The 19,189-nt window shown below is 40.9% G+C and overlaps 2 protein-coding genes and 3 gene segments (V, D, J or C); 4 read left to right on the top strand and 1 right to left on the bottom strand.

The window, feature by feature from the left end:
* The window catches only part of LOC117481379, a 91,011-nt gene that overhangs the window by 29,725 nt on the left and 42,097 nt on the right, over positions 1-19,189 (top strand).
* LOC117481380 overlaps positions 1-19,189 on the bottom strand; it is an 82,285-nt gene that overhangs the window by 23,382 nt on the left and 39,714 nt on the right. The window contains 1 exon segment of the V gene segment in view: positions 8,245-8,256. Within this exon segment, the coding sequence occupies positions 8,245-8,256 (12 nt within the window).
* The window catches only part of LOC117481381, an 85,968-nt gene that overhangs the window by 37,036 nt on the left and 29,743 nt on the right, over positions 1-19,189 (top strand).
* On the top strand, positions 1,151-7,297 carry tspan37 (tetraspanin 37). The gene is made up of 7 exons (XM_034129050.1): positions 1,151-1,428; positions 3,410-3,601; positions 4,930-5,004; positions 5,118-5,216; positions 5,638-5,790; positions 5,887-5,970; positions 6,613-7,297. The coding sequence occupies exons 1-7, from the start codon at positions 1,366-1,368 to the stop codon at positions 6,688-6,690; spliced, it is 744 nt and encodes a 247-aa protein (XP_033984941.1). The 5' UTR covers positions 1,151-1,365; the 3' UTR covers positions 6,691-7,297.
* elavl1a (ELAV like RNA binding protein 1a) lies at positions 9,651-18,857 on the top strand. 2 transcript variants are annotated; one of them, XM_034129046.1, is made up of 7 exons: positions 9,651-9,811; positions 11,144-11,203; positions 12,515-12,707; positions 13,191-13,294; positions 13,820-13,973; positions 14,087-14,312; positions 17,352-18,857. In XM_034129046.1, the coding sequence occupies exons 2-7, from the start codon at positions 11,168-11,170 to the stop codon at positions 17,674-17,676; spliced, it is 1,038 nt and encodes a 345-aa protein (XP_033984937.1). In that variant the 5' UTR covers positions 9,651-9,811; positions 11,144-11,167; the 3' UTR covers positions 17,677-18,857. The 2 variants fall into 2 exon arrangements, with proteins under 2 accessions (XP_033984937.1, XP_033984936.1); XM_034129045.1 differs by having other exon boundaries at positions 13,820-13,982.

Below are 19,189 nucleotides of genomic sequence, written 5' to 3'. Positions count from 1 at the left end.
ACTGAACTCAGAGCTGACAGGAACTAAGCACTAAAACACATTGGCACTAAAACAATCAGCACAATGACTTGTTTTCTGGTTATAAACCTTCCTAAGACTTCTACAATCTAATGGAATAGAAATTGCATAATGCTGAAACTCCCAATGATGTGTATTGTTATGGATCCTTTTGAAAAGCACTGTACAAAAGTATTGCTTCTACATCCACTATATTATACATAACTTATATATGTTTGACCTCACACATGATTATAAAATAATAGATCAAAAAATAAAGTAGTTAAATTGGCATGACCAGTTAAATCATCACTTAAAAACTAATATCATTGTAAATAACATTAAGCACTAGAAACTTATAGACTTTCACATAGGTACATAGGAATGTAATACTTTCAATATTAAAGGCAGGGGTTGGAATTAACTTAGTACATTTACTAAAGTACTGCATTTAAGTACACTTTTGAGATACGTGTACTTCACTTGAGTATTTCAATTTTTTGCTACGTTGTACTTCTACTCCACTACAATTCAGAGGTATATGGTGTACTCCACTACATGTATTTAATAGCTTTAGTTACTTCACAGATCTGGATGAATGATGTGAAATATAATCAAGTGTTAAATCAGACTTTAGTTCCACCTGGAGTAAATTCACAAGCTACCCTGCAGTATACAAAGTCATTCAAACGAGCTGCACCTTTACCAGCTTTGATAACACTTTCATGATCAATCATTATAAAACATATCATATATATTATTCTGAAATGGACCAATCTGCACAATGACTACTTTTACTGTCGCTACTTTCACTATATTTTGATGAGAATACTTTTCTACTTTTACTTGAGGAACATTTTGAATGCAGGACTTGTTCTTGTAACAGAGTATTCCTACACTCTGGTATTTCTACTTTTACTTATTTACAATATCTGAGTATTTCTACTTTTACTCAAGTACAAGATCTGAGTACTTCTACTTTTACTCAAGTACAAGATCTCTGATTAAAGGCCATGTTCTTGTGTTGTAATGTTTGTGGCCCTCTTTTTTGGTAGTTATTTCGCTTAAATCCACAAGAGGGCAGTGCTGATCAAAAGTAGCAACACCCTTGTAAATAACCACTCTGTTGCATGCATTCAAAAGCTTGCCTCAAAGCAGGATATGCAAACCGCGCATACAGTAGCAGGAAATTAAAAAAAGCAGAGCTGTCGTATTAAATCGTTCTTTGGGGAAGTTGATCTTTGAAACAAGAAAATCACGTGCACCTACCCCTCCCCCTCTTCATGACTGATTGTATTTTCTGTAACTGCAACTGTTGCATGTTGTGTCGGATAATGCGCAGTCACTTCTCTCCTTAAAAGTCTGAAAATGAGCGACCAGAAAAAAAACGCGTTAAAAACAATACTCCAGCTGACGTGCCAACTTTTCTGGGTATGTACAGTAAGACTCGTTTGTGTTTCCTGTCGATACATATTGCCAATTATTATATATCAGCTTGACGCAATTATTACTGAAGTTATTTACGTATGTTTGGGATAAAGCAAAGAGAAGTCTCCTCTGTGTTTAAATAAGACTCAGATGACACAACAGTGTGTGTGTGTGTGTGTGTGTGTGTGTGTGTGTGTGTGTGTGTGTGTGTGTGTGTGTGTGTGTGTGTGTTTACGTGTGTTTACAGGAAATAAGTAGGAGTGTGTATGTACTCATTTATTTTCATTTGACCTTAAACACCTATTTTTTATAAACTACTTTAGGCCACTACTCCATTACATAACTGGAAGTGTATTTTCGGCTATGTTTATGTTCTCTGTTTTTATAATTTCCATATTGTTTTCATTTCCTTCTTGACATGTTACTCAGTCATATTGTAATAATTCAATAAGGCTATGTGCTGACTAACTGTGTTTTTGGTAAATGAGTTATTTTTAAGGAGAGTTTTAAGTTTTACAATTTCCCTCTTTCTGTTTTACTTTCCTTTTGGCTAATGTATTATGCAGAACTATGAGATGTTTTAAGAGACTATAAATATTCTATTACATTTATAATCAGCTTTAATAGCTAAGTACACATACATACTTTATACAGTATAAAAATCTAATTTCTCTTTAACCTTTGAGAGCGTATAGGTGTTGATATAGAGCAGGGGTGTCCAAACTACGGCCAGGGGGCCAAATGCGGCCCGGGGACCATTTTGAATCGGCCTCGGCAAATTCAAAAATTATAATGGAATATGGCCCACAAATGAAACTTGCGCTTGTCTTATATTATACTTCATAAATATGAATTCAAAAATATATTACACTGTAGTATTCATGTGTTAATAAGACCACTTTTCAAATAAATTCAGTCAATTAAAGTTGGAAACATTTTCTAACATAGCTTAGTTGATAAGAAAAAAGCCCAATGACTTATTTACATAACAAGCTTGAAATAACCCTTCCTATTTCTCCTTATTATAATCAATCTGAGGCTTCTGTTTTAAAGGTCCCATGTCATGGCCATTTCTACTGATCGTAATTCCATTGTTGAGGTATACTAAAATAGATTTATATTGTGCAATTTTCCAAAATCACATTTCTCATACAGCATCTCTGTATAGTATGTGTATTCACTCTCTGTCCTAAACGGCTTGTTGGAGCTCCTGCCCCCCCCCCCCCCCCCCCCCTCCCTATGAGCCCAGTGGCCGTCTGCGAGACAGCAAGACACAGCGAAACCCAGCCCGAAACCAGCCCGAACACACACACACAAACCCGCAGCCTGGCTGGGAGTTTTTGTGTGTGCTCACACACCGACTCACAGCCTCGCCGCGTCCCGCCGTCTCAGGGAGGAGAAATCGGCGGAGCTGCAGCTGAGAAAAGATTGAGTGTGTGTGTGTGAGGAAGTCCGCTGGAAGTCCATTTGGACCAATCCACGGACTTAACGTAACGGCTCCGCGGACGTAACGTAACGGCTCCGCGGACGTAACGTAACGGCTCCACGGATTGGTCCATTTGGGTATGGGCACGTCACTGTACCCAGGAAGAAAAAGAGAAATCTCCAACGAGGCGTTCTGGGGCAGCATAGACAGGTATTTTCTGTGTTAGAGTTTTACTCGCTACAGGGTGTACTTTGAGGGTTTGTGACTCTGCAGACCGTTTACATGCAGAAAAACCTTCATAACACAAGGGAACGGGTAATAACTGGAAAAGCATGACATGGGACCTTTAAGGGCTGAGCTGCCAACACTCACGAGCATCATTTACCTACATTTGATCGATTTTGCTAACTTATAACTGAACTTATGACGCAATATACCTCTAGTGAGTGGCCCAGCCCTTCGTATATTTTTCTCTATGTGGCCCTCGGTAAAAAAAGTTCGGACACCCCTGATATAGAGCAAATGTATGTAGAAATATTGTGTCTGTTCCTTCGCCAGGTGGTGGGGTTTGTGGTGGGCCTGAGCGGGGTCTACCTGCTGATGAAGTACAAGCAGAGCAGCGTATTTCTCTCTCAAAGCTACATCCCCCTGCCCGCTTACCTCGCTCTTGCCAGCGCCGTGTTGATACTCGCCTGCGGGGGCCTCGGCTCCTGGCTGAGCATCAGAGATTCCACCTGTCTGCAGGGACTGGTAGGTGTGTGTGTGTGTGTGTGTGTGTGTGTGTGTGTGTGTGTGTGTGTGTGTGGTGTGTGTGTGTGTGTGTGTGTGTGTGTGTGTGTGTGTGTGTGTGTGTGTGTGTGTGTGTGTGTGTGTGTGTGTGGGTGTGTGGGTGTGTGTGTGTGTGTGTGTGTGTGTGTGTGTGTGCATAAAGCTGAGTGATGATCGGTCATAATAACACCAAATTTGGTGATGATTCAATCGTTTACAGTGAAATGTACAGCATACTTTTGGCCATAATCTCGCAGCCCTACAAATGAACTGAGATTTCCACACAAATATTCTTTAGCAAGTGTGCAGAGCAATTTTGATTTAAAATAGCAATTTGAAGGTTGGATATGTGTATACATTTTTGTGTGTACATTAATAATTTAAGATATAAATTAATTCCAATTTATTTGTAGTACTTTCTATTTGTATTGTGTCATTTGGTGGCATCAATGTGTGCATTTGATACAGATAATGGAGCAGTTCCTTTAGGGCCTCATATACAGTATAGACCTCAAGGTCTAATAATGAGATCCTCGACCCCCCCCCCTCCCCTCCACACAGAGCCCCCCCACATATCAAATCCCAATTTAACCCCTGGTTGTCGGCAGTCTCTGCGCTGGTGGTTGGTGGTTTGCTCCGCACAAGAAAGCGCTCCATTTTCCCTCTTGCGTGTTTCTCTGTTTTAATGTTGTCCTTCAGCCTTCGATGTGTCACGGTCTTATAATTCCCACCTGTGCAACTGCGTTAACAGCGAAATATGGGGTTCTGTGAGGATTTTTTTTAAAGAATTGTTTTTAGGTATAGAGTTTGCCTCTGTATTATGAAATGAGTGCATACAAAGTACTGATATAGTAAATACAAAAATAATTATTTTTGTGTAGTTGTATAGTGCAATAACAACGTATGGTTGTCACAAAATCCCACGGCACACCCGGACTTGCCTCACGGCACACCAGTGTGCCGCGGCACACCGTTTGGGAACCACTGCACTACACCACTTCCATCGCTGCACTGAGCAAAGCATTGAATCGTCAAAACCATCAGTATCAAATATCTGTAAGATCTCAGAATTTAGTGCTCCTATCATGTCAGCACGACTGCTTCAGTGCACATCTAGTAACTGTAGCAGCAGTGTGTGTGTGTGTGTGTGTGTGTGTGTGTGTGTATGTGTGTGTGTGTGTGTGTGTGTGTGTGTGTGTGTGTGTGTGTGTGTGTGTGTGTGTGTGTGTGTGTGTGTGTGTGTGTGTGTGTGTGTGTGTGAGAATGTGTGCATCGGTGTTCCAACTGTACCTAATAAAGTTTTTCTCCAGTTTGTTTATCTGCTAGTGTTGGCCTTTTGTCTGGAAAGTACGGCTTCAGCGTTGGCTTTTTTTCACTCTACAAAGGTATAAAAGTTACACAATGTGCACTGAACAGCTGTTCTCTCATGACACTGCAGATAATTCTGGCAAAATGCATGTTTATGTTTTCTTCTGTGTCTTCTGTTGTTTTTGTTTAGCTGGAGTCAGAGTTAACTCCTCTCAGTGGAGTGTTTCATAACTACACAGGCAGCGGCCGGGACCCTGACTCTCAGGCTGTGGATGCTACACAAGCAGAGGTGTGTTCAGTCAAACTCATGTTAGCTGCTACATATGTGAGCATCTAATACCCCAAGCATGTGTAAAATGTGTAATATTGATGTATCACTCCACTGATCTACTTTTAAAATGCAGAAGCTTGTATCTTTATCGTGTGGCAATATCGGAATAACCCAGTGTTACCATGGCAATTTGGTAACGTGTTGTTATTCTTCACTCAAATTAATATTCCGTGTTAAAAGGCGTACGGTTGGAAGGATTTGTCTTGATTGACATGTGTCTTCAACTCCAGTCATCCATGACAGTTGGCCCTCATTTGCTCGATCTCAATTCCTTTCCAAAAACTGAACTATCACAAATGTTTTTTTCCAAACTAAACACATCACAATAACTCGTCTATTTTGGAAGTGATGGGGTGTTTTGTTGACCGATTCCCATTAGTTGCAGTGCTGTGGAGTGCATGACTACAGGGACTGGCTGGAAACCTCCTGGTTTAACAGCACTGGAGGACTCTTGGTTCCCCACAGCTGTTGTAACTCTACTTTCACCTCCTGCAATGGCGCTGTGGACCAACCGTGGCAGCTATACTCACAGGTATAACCTCAGAAAACATCCGAAAAATCCAGCAGGAATGTCTGACTCTGATTGGACCCCTTTTGGACACTCTTTTCAAATGTGTATCTATTTCAGGGCTGCCAGGTGAAGCTAGAGAAGAGTTTACAGTTTGTGCTGAGATTCATCATCTGGGGCACCCCGATTGTTTTTTTCGTGGAGGTGAGAAAGACTGCATTACCTTTTTCCGCCTATTTATTCTGAATATACTTGATATTGAATGCACCCTGATTGAAAAACATCACACAGCATTATGGTAAATGTACTGTACTTATAAAGTGCTTTATCAGGTCTTTTCGACCCCTCAAAGCGCTTTATATACTGCGAGTCATTCACCCATTCACACCTCATTCATGCACTTGCTTTAGGGAAGCTAACACTCACACACACTCACACACCGTCAGTCACCAGGAGCAACTCAGGGTTCAGTATCTTGCCCAAGGATACAACCAACAACCTTCTGGTTCAAAGACGACTGCGCTCCCTCACAGCCACAGTCGCCAATTAACATTAACATGCCTTATATAGTTGTTTGCGAGCATTTACAGCATATACTGAGCCATGGCTACAACTAATGATTATTTTCACTATTCATGAACCTGACAAATATGTTCTGGTTGTGTCTCTGACTAATCGACATCACAGTTTTCATAGCCGAAGTTGACTGCAGTCCTTCTACTGTTGCATTTAAATATTCCATTGACAACAATGTGTCTGCTAGGTTTAAGAAGTTAATCGTTGAGCATTGTTTAAGTTGGCTGTTAACCTGAGCATCAACATGTTTTCTTTTCTCCTATCATGCAGGTTGTTTTGTTTCTGACGATGGCACAGCTGATGACTGACCAAACCGTCATGCAATATAGAATACTAGGCAAAAACTAAAGTCACCGTTACTGCTTTGTACTTTGCACAAAAACTATCAAACTACATTATGTCATAGTCTAGTGTTTGAATGCTCATCCAATTATTGTGAATTGTGATTTTAAAGGATTTTTCCTGAGCTGCAGAAGCATGAGCTCTCCTCTGCTACACCACTTATCACAGCTTTACTCCACGACACAACAAAGCATGTGACATAAAAGTAATTAATTTGTTGTGTAATGAAGTCGGATATTTCTGAAACCAAAAAGATTACTTTAGCTCAGGACAGGACCCTTTTTGCCTGTGCCTGAATTTTTTTCAAACACTCCGGTATAGCTTTGTTGAACGAATGATGATAAATGACATAATGGATCGGATAATAAAGCAACATTTTGTTGTTTCCACGGTTCATGATCGTTGGTGGTTAAGCACTTTTTGACTGCTGCTGTTTTTAATTGCCATGATTCATTTCTAAAGAGAAAATCAACTGAACCTTTGGTTAGCTTGAACAGTGCTGTGGATCACACTTTATTATCTGAATACTAATATTTGTTTGACACACATTTCATGTCTTGTTCTGCACACTGTTCTCTAAAATCTGAGTGTCTCAATAAATATTTTCACATCATTTTTTTTCTTGGGATCTCATTAAATCCAATATTTAAAGAAACATTTAAATTGTAACTCCTCCATGGCAAGAAATGTGCTCATTTGAAGAGTGTGATGACGACAGAAATCACCTTAAAGTATTGGTTGAACATCATTTATATAATATGAGCTTTACAAGTCTGTTTACCTTAGTTTGAAAAGAACTATTGATACCAAGATTCACAGACTTGCCTTAAAGGAGAGGTGTCATGCTTTTCCGGTTATTCCCCGTCCCCTTGTGTGTTATGAAGGTTGTTATGCATGTAAACGGTGTGCAGAGTCAAAACCCTCAAATTACACCCTGTAGCGAGTAAAACTCTAACACAGAAAATACCTCCCCAAAACGCCTCGTTGGAGATACGTCATTGTCCATTTGATTCTTCCGGGACGGCATGATGTCAAGCCGTACCTGGAACGAAATGGACCAATCCGTGGAGCCGTTACGTTACGTCCGCGGAGCCGTTACGTTAAGCCCCCGCTGATTGGTCCAAATTGACCAATCCACAGACTTCCTCACACACATATCTGTGTGCAGGGAGCAGGCAGCTCAGCTGATTTCTCCTCCCTGGCTGCAGGCTGATAACAGACAGTTGGGATCGAGGCGAAATTCTCTCTGCAGACCCATTCTCTCTGCAGACCCATTCTCTCTGCAGACCCATTCTCTCTGCAGACCCATTCTCTCTGCAGACCCATTCTCTCTGCAGACCCATTCTCTCTGCAGACCCATTCTCTCTGCAGACCCATTCTCACAGCGTTTATCAACCTTTTTCTTACTCAATATCAAGCCACACTTATTGTTTTTACTTCGGATGTGAGTTTGTGTGTGCTCAGGATGAGTTTGGCTGTGTTTCGCTATGTATCCTAAACAAGGAAACAACACCTCCACGGAGCTCAGCGCGATTCACAACGTCCCGACCAATCAGAGCACACTGTGCTCACAGGGAGGGTGGGGGCTGGAGCTATTGGAGCTACAACGAGCCGTTAAAGGCAGAGAGTGAAATTCAGTGAATACACGTAGTTTACAGAGATGCTGTATGAGAAACCAATGTGAGCTTGGAAAAATGCACAATATAAATCTATGTTAGTATACCTCAACAATGGAATTATGATCAGTGGAAATGGCCATGACACCTCTCCTTTAAACATCAGAATCAGAATCAAGTTTATTGCCAGGTACGTTTAGACATACAAGGAATTTGCTTTGGTGTCTGGTGGTGCGAACATAATCTAAGATACATACTCGTCTTTACAGTAAAGAATACATTGAAGTTAGTCTATTTTATTAAATGTTCATGTTATACTAAGTCTGTTGCAAAACATTGTTAAACGCCTGCTATAGATTTCCAGAGTCAGTGGGATGAAAAGAAAGAAATACATTTAATATCACTGTTTTGGTGGGATTCGTAACCTAAATGTACCTTTTATTTTGCAAGTGAAGCCTTGTGATTTAAATGATCTTATTTAAGATTAATAGATTTTTTTGTTTTCCACTAAAAAGAAAATATGCATCCTATCATTTCAAAAAGCTTTATTGGCATGACCATTATGACATACAGTATTGCCAAAGCTTTTTCCAATTACGACATCTATACATGTACATGTACATACATTTTGAACATGAACTACAAAATGTATTAAAAAAACAGAACAATAGAAAAAGTTAAGGTGAGTTTTGATTATTGTGCAGGATAATTATGAGAATACATTTATATAATACATCAATAAGACAATACTAATACAACCATGAACTGTGTATTTTTTCTTATTACAACAATATAACAATCCTATCTCAAATATGTATGTTTATTCAACTGATCAACGTTTTACCTTGTTGTTGTGATTAACAGTTACTTATATAATTGTATTTTTAATTGTATTATCCATGTGTGAACTCTTCTCTGTTCATTTAGCTCTGTAAAGTGCCTCCATAAACATGAATCTGTTTGCATCGTGCTACTTATTTTTCTTTATATCATATTCCATTTATGTGTATACAGACTCTTCTTGCACTATTTCAATTTTATTTGTATTTACTTGCACATCTTACAACAATCTCTTGCACTATTTTATTTCTATTCTGTTATTTCTTGGACTATTGTGTTGTATTTGTTTTATCTCCTATATATATTCATGTTGCATTGTTGGAGGAGCCTGGGACTTAAGTTTCTCATTGCCATATCTACACTGTAGCGTCTGTGCACATGACAATAAAGCCTTGAATGTTGATTGATGTTGACAGTATGGATGTTGTTGAGAGTATGGATGTTGTTGACAGTATGGATGTTGTTGACAGTATGGATGTTGTTGACCACGCTTCTTCTGCAGGGGCGTGGCGGGACGTGAGTGGGCGTGGTGGGCTTTGTCACGTAGCTGCTGTTTCTTCCTCCGTTTCTTCTTCACTACGTGATATTGACTTGGAGGGAAGTGAACGTCGCAAAGGAAAGGACTAAATAGAAGAAAGGAGCAGACACAACAACATTACCCCCAAAAGCTGGTAATGCTAAATATTGATACATGTTTTGCACCTGTATTTTTTATATTTCGCTGTGTTTTTGTGAGTCAAATGCCAATGAGTGGCATGCAGCTCTGAGGGCCGATGCTAAGCTAATGTTAGCCTCCGTGGCCTGTTAGCAGCAGCAGGCCGCTGGGGTTTAAGCGCGGGGACACACGCGCATTCATCCGCGTTCTCCAAAATAGGGCCACGGTGCTTTACGTTAGCTTACCGGCTAGACACAGCCACGAAAAACATACACTTTACCTCCCATTAAGGCTATCTGTTTCCTATATATTTAGTAAAATGGTAACATTGTTTCGTGTTGTTGTCGAACCTGAGTGGACACATGTTTCTCAGAGGAGGGAGTGAGCGTGCAGCTGGTTAGCTTGCCAATGCTAATCAGGCCTCTGCACGTTTCCAAGTAGAAGACCCTTCAGCTGTAACAAATAATAAGAAATGCACAACCAAAAAGTGTTCTGTGCATGCAGAAGACATCCGTAAGCCACGTGGTTGGTATTTGTAGTGTCAGTCGTTATTATGGCCAAAGCTGTGACGTTCACGTGAAGGAAATGTCGCCCGTTTGCAGCAATGGAGAAATATTATCCGGTTTTCTGACAGCTCCAGCTGCTGCCCATGCTCAGGTTACACAACGTCATGCTAGAGTAAGGTTGCTCATTCAAAAAAAAGCAGGTCAAGTTGTGAAACATTAGCTGATATTTCCACTATACTTAGCAGACTATTTGACATACAAACCCTCATACTACAGCTTCAACCTGACACGCCTCTTTCCCTGGATGTGAAACACAAATGCTTGCAAACCTATTTTCCATTTGGCCTGGCCAGTGACTTAATAAAATCAGTATGGTTGATTCCTTGGAGACCAATTATATTTACTTTTGTATTCTCCTTAAAATGAGCTCTAACTGTGCAGATCCAAACATGTCTGCTTTTCTCCACAATTATCAGAGTTTGTAAAGTCCCCATCATTTATGTTCACCATGATCACACTGTGGTCATGTATTACAGCCCTAAAACTGGTCAAATGGACACAGCAAATACAGAGGCGGATGTACCCTGCTTTTGCAATGTGAGCGGACAGATCTAACACATTGTTTTGATACAGTTAGTTGTACATAAAATACAAAAGTGTCTTCCATGTACACTTCCAACACCCAGGAAACGATGTAAGCAGGCAGTACTGTTACTCCCTTTTAATTAATCAGTAAATCACTCCCTCGAGAGTTGACAACCTTGTAGAACTTAATGTTGTGATTTTAAAACATCAACTTTGCTCACTTCCACGTTGATCGAGTTGTTTGATTTTGTCTTTAGCCTCTGGAGCAGTGAAGTGTCTTCATGGCAGTTCGTAGAGGACACATAAAGTACATGAAAGTGAGTATACACTGCAGTATGTGACATTAGGACTGGACAATATGACCAACACTGTTATCCCACTGTTTTTTTATATTGATCAATATCAATCAATATTGATTACTATGATATTCGTTTTCAATAATCAGATCATTTAAGGAGTATTTAGCTTAGGGAAAGAACAGTGAACATTTCACATCCCACTGAAAAATGGACTGTGTCCTGTCCTGAAGGATGTTTCGACTGTCAACAGTGATCTCTTTTTAGTTTGCTGGAACTAATGACTGATCATTGAAATGAGATAACATTAAGAGAAATGGCAGGCCAGCTCCCACCAGCTTTGCCCATGTTTACTGGTTTATTACAGGACTCTCATTCATCCTCCCGCCTGGTGTGTCTAACCCACCAGAATACACAATCGCAGCCCTTCTCTTGCATGAATGGACCTCTGTCAGGTTAACCGCTAGCTGGGCTTCCTTTTCAGGCCCGATTCCATTTCAGATCCCAGCAAATGTGTCCGCAAAACAGACAGCAGAAGCAATTTTTAAAAAGTATTATGTAGTCATGTTATCAGACTAGACTGCAGACTGACATGTGACTGAGATCATCTGGGGTTAAAAAGTAAGCTTTCAAATGTAAAACGTATGCACAGCATTCCCTCGTTTAAACTTCAAGGAGGCTTAGTGTTAACCGCAGACTTGCAGCTGAGATCCTGTCACATGCCTTTGTAATATCATTAGTTACCATTGTGTGGCCTTTAAAGCATCAACCCTTGGTTTTCTCCTGCGTTAAAAAAACTGTAATTACACGGCATCCACGGTTTTCCACCGCAAAAATGCTTAGGACAAGTTGGTCACAGCGGGGAGATGCACACACTGCAGCTGTAAAGTACTGCTGACTTTATACTCTCTCCCTCTCAACCGCACTTGATAGCGTTACACACACATCCTATGCTTCAAACAAGTCTGCTAATTGTATAACACACACGTTTTTATAACGCATCTAAAAAATGCATTTGAATCTGGAATACTCAGAAGAACCATGAGAATTTGGCAAATTAAACTAATGAATGTTTTATAGAATAGTGTAGTGCAAGTGAAGTATTTAAAGGAAAGCACTAAAATAAATGTGTTTTTTTTATTTCACCACCAACAAAGAATGCAACGATGTATTACGATTGCTGTACGTCTCAGTTTAAAAGCAGGGTACTGTGAAAGTTTGACAATTTGTCGACTTGTTTTACCATCGAGTAATTCCCAGCTAATGGTTTCATCTCTAGTTCTGCGTACCCTGTGTACTTACCTCGTTCTGTTTTTTTTTGCGCCCCTCCTGGCCGATCTGCAGGAGGCGTTTGACATGTCGAACGGTTACGAAGAGCACATGGGAGGGGACGAGGGGAAGGACTCCAAGACCAACCTGATCGTGAACTACCTGCCTCAGAGCATGTCGCAGGACGAGCTGCGGAGCCTCTTCAGCAGCATCGGAGAGGTGGAGTCCGCCAAGCTGATTCGAGACAAAGTCGCAGGTATGCTACTCTCTGAAGTGATAAGACCTGTGACAGACCAGAGGGACGCTTAACCTCAAGTTTTCGTTTTTTTAAATGGAAATAGATATGGTTACAACCTCTCAATATGGCAGTGGTGGTTCAGCGTTATCACAGAAAATATTGGCCCATGACTCAATTTTAAATCAAAACTATTGGCAGGATATCCACCGAACGCCTGATTTCTGACTCCTGGCTTTTTATTATCTAATTTTTATATTAAAAAAATCCAAACATTTATTTTCTGTTAGCGTTGGGAAGTAGTTTTCTCAGTTTTTTTTACCACCATAGGCTTGTTTTATTTATTCCAACCAGTCCTGTAGACAGTCTCTTTGTTTGTTTAAACTACCATGCAATGTTAAGATTTGTTTTTGTTTTTAAATATTTATTTGTTTGCAGACTTTTTTTAAAACTATACAACGTTTTTTTTGTTTTATTTTATTGTTTTCCCTTTTTTTTCTCTAGGCCACAGTTTAGGGTACGGATTTGTTAACTATCTTAACCCTAGTGATGCAGACAGAGCTATCAGTACACTGAACGGACTAAGGCTACAGTCCAAAACTATCAAGGTAACGTGCAATAAGGTGTTCTACAATTCTCAAACCAAAGATGTCATGTCATGTAACTCCTGTGGCTCCTGTGCTGTCCGCTAACTAGCTAGAACATGTCAGTGCGAGGAAGTGATTCTCACTTACTGCCCTACCCGACATGTCTGATACGTTTTTATTTTATTTGACACTTTCTGACAAATTCAATGTATTCCTTTTAAAAATAACACATTTTGTTGCTGTAATGTTTTGTTATGCTTTTCATGTTTTGCTCAGAGTGAAGATACCTAAAACCGCTGCACAGATTATTGTATTTAGTTTTTTATTTTATACTAGAATAGTTTTGAAAAAACCTTGAATAAGTCCATTTAAAAAAAAAAAAAAAAAATACAGATAATTGCTGCTGTGAATCCCAAGAAATCGCTAAAATGTAAATGTTATTAGATTTGTGTATCATCGTACTTCACTAGTTTGTTTTTGTTACTTGTTTTTGTTCATGTGTAACAGTAGCGTTTTAATCTGGAAATTGTTGCTTCCTGTTGCTAGGTTTCATACGCACGGCCCAGCTCTGACACCATAAAGGATGCCAACCTGTACATCAGCGGCCTGCCGAAGGCCATGACCCAGAAGGACGTGGAGGACATGTTTTCACGCTTTGGACACATCATTAACTCCCGTGTGCTTGTGGACCAGGCCACAGGTACGACAGGTGAATAAACTCCTTACTTTTCCAACTCTTCTCAGTAAACATAAAGCGCCTCGATTGGCTGTCAGTCAGAATAGACAGTCACCGCCCCGCTCTCTTGTTCCCAGGCGCTTCCCGCGGGGTGGCTTTCATCCGGTTTGACAAGCGGGCGGAGGCAGAGGAAGCCGTCAAAACTCTGAATGGGCAAAAACCACCCGGAGCCGCTGAGCCAATCACAGTGAAGTTTGCAGCCAACCCAAACCAGGTGAAGAACACGCAGATCATCTCTCAGCTCTACCACAACCAGTCCCGGCGCTTCGGAGGGCCCGTGCACCACCAGGCGCAGCGCTTCAGGTGAGAGAAGTTGTTAATGTTTGCATACACTCAGTACATGATGGCTGCCATTGCTCTGTTTTTCTATTCATTTCAGACCCTTATGAGCTGAGCAATTGATGATAGCTTAAAGGTCACCTATTATGCAAAATCCACTTCTTCATGTCTCTTCTACATCAACATGTGTCCCCTCTTCTTCATGTCTCTTCTACATCAACATGTGTCCCCTCTTCTTCATGTCTCTTCTACATCAACATGTGTCCCCTCTTCTTCATGTCTCTTCTACATCAACATGTGTCCCCTCTTCTTCATGTCTCTTCTACATCAACATGTGTCCCCTCTTCTTCATGTCTCTTCTACATCAACATGTGTCCCCTCTTCTTCATGTCTCTTCTACATCAACATGTGTCCCCTCTTCTTCATGTCTCTTCTACATCAACGTGTGTCCCCCTCTTCTTCATGTCTCTTCTACATCAACATGTGTCCCCTCTTCTTCATGTCTCTTCTACATCAACATGTGTCCCCTCTTCTTCATGTCTCTTCTACATCAACATGTGTCCCCTCTTCTTCATGTCTCTTCTACATCAACATGTGTCCCCTCTTCTTCATGTCTCTTCTACATCAACATGTGTCCCCTCTTCTTCATGTCTCTTCTACATCAACATGTGTCCCCTCTTCTTCATGTCTCTTCTACATCAACATGTGTCCCCTCTTCTTCATGTCTCTTCTTCATCAACATGTGTCCCCTCTTCTTCATGTCTCTTCTACATCAACATGTGTCCCCTCTTCTTCATGTCTCTTCTACATCAACATGTGTCCCCTCTTCTTCATGTCTCTTCTACATCAACATGTGTCCCCTCTTCTTCATGTCTCTTCTTCAACATGTGTCCCCTCTTCTTCATGTCTCTTCTTCATCAACATGTGTCCCCTCTTCTTCATGTCTCTTCTACATCAACATGTGTCCCCTCTTCTTCATGTCTCTTCTACATCAGCATGTGTCCCCTCTTCTTCATGTCTCTTCTACATCAACATGTGTCCCCTCTTCTTCATGTCTCTTCTACATCACCATGTGTCCCCTCTTCTTCATGTCTCTTCTACATCACCATGTGTCCCCTCTTCTTCATGTCTCTTCTACATCAACATGTGTCCCCTCTTCTTCATGTCTCTTCTACATCAACATGTGTCCCCTCTTCTTCATGTCTCTTCTACATCAACATGTGTCCCCTCTTCTTCATGTCTCTTCTACATCAACATGTGTCCCCTCTTCTTCATGTCTCTTCTACATCAACATGTGTCCCCTCTTCTTCATGTCTCTTCTACATCAACATGTGTCCCCTCTTCTTCATGTCTCTTCTACATCAACATGTGTCCCCTCTTCTTCATGTCTCTTCTTCATCAACATGTGTCCCCTCTTCTTCATGTCTCTTCTACATCAACATGTGTCCCCTCTTCTTCATGTCTCTTCTACATCAACATGTGTCCCCTCTTCTTCATGTCTCTTCTACATCAACATGTGTCCCCTCTTCTTCATGTCTCTTCTACATCAACATGTGTCCCCTCTTCTTCATGTCTCTTCTTCAACATGTGTCCCCTCTTCTTCATGTCTCTTCTTCATCAACATGTGTCCCCTCTTCTTCATGTCTCTTCTACATCAACATGTGTCCCCTCTTCTTCATGTCTCTTCTACATCAGCATGTGTCCCCTCTTCTTCATGTCTCTTCTACATCAACATGTGTCCCCTCTTCTTCATGTCTCTTCTACATCACCATGTGTCCCCTCTTCTTCATGTCTCTTCTACATCACCATGTGTCCCCTCTTCTTCATGTCTCTTCTACATCAACATGTGTCCCCTCTTCTTCATGTCTCTTCTACATCAACATGTGTCCCCTCTTCTTCATGTCTCTTCTACATCAACATGTGTCCCCTCTTCTTCATGTCTCTTCTACATCAACATGTGTCCCCTCTTCTTCATGTCTCTTCTACATCAACATGTGTCCCCTCTTCTTCATGTCTCTTCTACATCAACATGTGTCCCCTCTTCTTCATGTCTCTTCTACATCAACATGTGTCCCCTCTTCTTCATGTCTCTTCTTCATCAACATGTGTCCCCTCTTCTTCATGTCTCTTCTACATCAATATGTGTCCCCTCCTCTTCATGTCTCTTCTTCATCACCATGTGTCCCCTCTTCTTCATGTCTCTTCTACATCACCATGTGTCCCCTCTTCTTCATGTCTCTTCTACATCAACATGTGTCCCCTCTTCTTCATGTCTCTTCTACATCAATATGTGTCCCCTCCTCTTCATGTCTCTTCTTCATCACCATGTGTCCCCTCTTCTTCATGTCTCTTCTACATCACCATGTGTCCCCTCTTCTTCATGTCTCTTCTACATCAACATGTGTCCCCTCTTCTTCATGTCTCTTCTTCATCAACATGTGTCCCCTCTGTGGAAAGAGACTCTGAAAGTTTCAGGAACAAAGATTCTCTCTCTTTTTGTCCTGATCCATTTATATAAAAACCTGTCTGAAAATGAGTTGATCAGATTTTGGCCACTTTATGATGTCATAACAATGTGTTGGCTTGTGTAACCATTAGCCAATCAGCAACCAAGGTAACCCCCCCCCACCTTATCACCTGAATCTCCTCCTAGAGCACCATTGTGTTCTTTGTAACCAAATCTCTCTCAGAGGGGCGTGGGGAGGGGCTCCTTATTTTCATCTAAAGTAACAGACAGAGAATCAGCACTTTGGAAACAGGGCTGAAACAGAGGGGATTATGGGTAATGCTGCAATGATCTGTTTGGTGTTTGGAGCCAAACACTTCAGAGACATGTTCTGTATATATCTGAGACCTATAATATATTGATGAAAAACAGTATAATAGGGGACCTTTAACACTAGCAGACACTTCAGCCAAGTCCTGTCATATAGCAGGAGAGCCCATGTTGTTTACATAAACGGGTCATTATATAATTAAACAGTTTTATTAGGAAAAAATAGTCTCTTTGAGTTCAGAGTTATTGTTGAATCCACAAGTCCTCTAAACTCTCCTGTTGTCCAGGTTTTCTCCGATGGGCGTTGATCACATGAGCGGCGTGGGGAACGCCAATGTTCCCGGGAACTCCAACTCCGGCTGGTGCATCTTCATCTACAACCTGGGCCAGGACGCCGACGAGAGCATCCTCTGGCAGATGTTCGGCCCGTTCGGCGCCGTCACCAACGTCAAGGTGATCCGAGACTTCAACACCAACAAGTGCAAGGGCTTCGGCTTCGTCACCATGTCCAACTACGAGGAGGCGGCCATGGCCATCGCCAGCCTGAACGGCTACCGGCTCGGAGACAAGATGCTGCAAGTGTCCTTTAAGACCAGCAAGGGCCACAAGTAAAGAGAGCGGGACAATCGGGTGTAGAGGAGAGATGGAGGAGACCTGCGCCAGGCTGTTATAGCAGAGAGCAGAAGTACGCATTTTCAAAGTCTGGCACATCTGTTTGATTTTTAGTGTATTCAGAGTTAAACGAGATGTTCACTCTTCTGCACCTTTGTACTTGTCTAAAAGAGTGTTGAGGCTTTTTTTTTTCTCATCTTTTTATACTCATGCTAGAGGCTTGAGAGACACTCGGTAGTTTTAATGTTTAGTGGGGGGGTGGAGAGGGTGAAATCCCATGATTCCCCCGGATAACTTTTTGAAAATTATCTAAAAATACTGTCCGTATCTGTTGCATGTTTAACTGTGGGGACTAGATAAAGGAGGCCGGCAAATGGTTCTGAGCACTGCACAAAAAAAAATAAGGAAGGTCCCACATTGTTCTCAAAGTGTTGACATGTTAGTGGATGAAAAAAAAAAAAAATGCGACGGACATTTTTCTTGCCAGTGGTTGTTTTGGAAAAGCAGTGCTCTGTTCTGGATCCTCGTCATAAGTAGAGCTAGAAGCCTTAAACGATCATCCAGTGGAGACTCAGACCTACAGCACTGCTCACCGTCTCGAGTCAATCTAAGAGCAAAGCACTTTTAACTTATCTGCTTTCGGTTACTTTGAATATCAGTCTTTTTGATGTTAATCCGGGACTCTCGCTCATCCTCCAACCGTTTTAAAACACGACTAACTCTGTAGGGAAATGTTTCTGTTTTTGTTATCCCCGTGTAAAGTGTCTTTTCATTATAAGTTGCATTTCAGGAGAAACCTGTTGAATATGAACCCAAGTCGATGAGTATGAGAATAAGATGGACCAAAGGCAGGGAGAGATTTGATCCCTTTACTGTAGACAAACCAGATTAAGGTAGATATATACCTTATGTTGACGTTCGAAGGTACTATGGTATATCTGACGGAGAGCAACATCACTTTGTCTCAGTATGCCGTTTTTTTATTTTTATTTTTGTTCGAAAGGCAACGTTTTCTTATCTGTTACCAACTTGTTTTTGCCAGTGCTCATCTCAAGTTTGGAGCGAAATGAATGGCCTTTTGTTAATTATCTCATTTTTTGATTTCTTTTTCTTCCTTTCTTTTGTTTTGGTAGTTTCACTTTGAACATAAACCATTAAATTTTATTTCTTTTTGCCGAAAGTTTTGTTTGGTTTGTTTTCTTTTTTTTTTTTAAAGATTTGGTTTGAGTTTTGTTTCTATTATTTTTCTCGTACCAAATCTGCAGTGTTTGATAAAAGCTGTTACAGAAAGTGTTTCCTCGGGAGGCTTTGACACCTCCGAGACGGCCTATAAAAACATGGACCAATGTAAGTTGCTAAAAAATATGATGTTACCTGTACACAGACACTTGAAGGAAAGTCCTAAAGACATTTCATGAAGCAACTTTGATAGAAATTGCCGTTTAAACCACTGAATAATAATAACACGATCTGTAACTGTAAGCTGTCCTTTTGCATTTCAGTGAGTTCTACA

The sequence above is a fragment of the Trematomus bernacchii genome, unplaced genomic scaffold, assembly GCF_902827165.1.
Source record: "Trematomus bernacchii unplaced genomic scaffold, fTreBer1.1, whole genome shotgun sequence".
NCBI classification, from domain to species: domain Eukaryota; kingdom Metazoa; phylum Chordata; class Actinopteri; order Perciformes; family Nototheniidae; genus Trematomus; species Trematomus bernacchii.
The sequence above is the reverse complement of the archived record's forward strand: the minus strand, read 5'-3'. Positions and strand labels throughout refer to the sequence as shown.

Excerpts from the sequence above, each read along its gene's own strand:
- elavl1a (XM_034129045.1), top strand. The coding sequence starts at position 11,168 with ATGGCAGTTCGTAGAGGACACATAAAGTACATGAAA. Across the intron at positions 13,295-13,819 it reads TACAGTCCAAAACTATCAAG|GTTTCATACGCACGGCCCAG; the intron begins GTAACGTGCAAT and ends TCCTGTTGCTAG. Across the intron at positions 14,313-17,351 it reads CACCAGGCGCAGCGCTTCAG|GTTTTCTCCGATGGGCGTTG; the intron begins GTGAGAGAAGTT and ends CCTGTTGTCCAG.
- tspan37 (XM_034129050.1), top strand. The coding sequence starts at position 1,366 with ATGAGCGACCAGAAAAAAAACGCGTTAAAAACAATACTCCAGCTGACG. Across the intron at positions 3,602-4,929 it reads CCACCTGTCTGCAGGGACTG|TTTGTTTATCTGCTAGTGTT; the intron begins GTAGGTGTGTGT and ends GTTTTTCTCCAG. Across the intron at positions 5,005-5,117 it reads CTTTTTTTCACTCTACAAAG|CTGGAGTCAGAGTTAACTCC; the intron begins GTATAAAAGTTA and ends GTTTTTGTTTAG.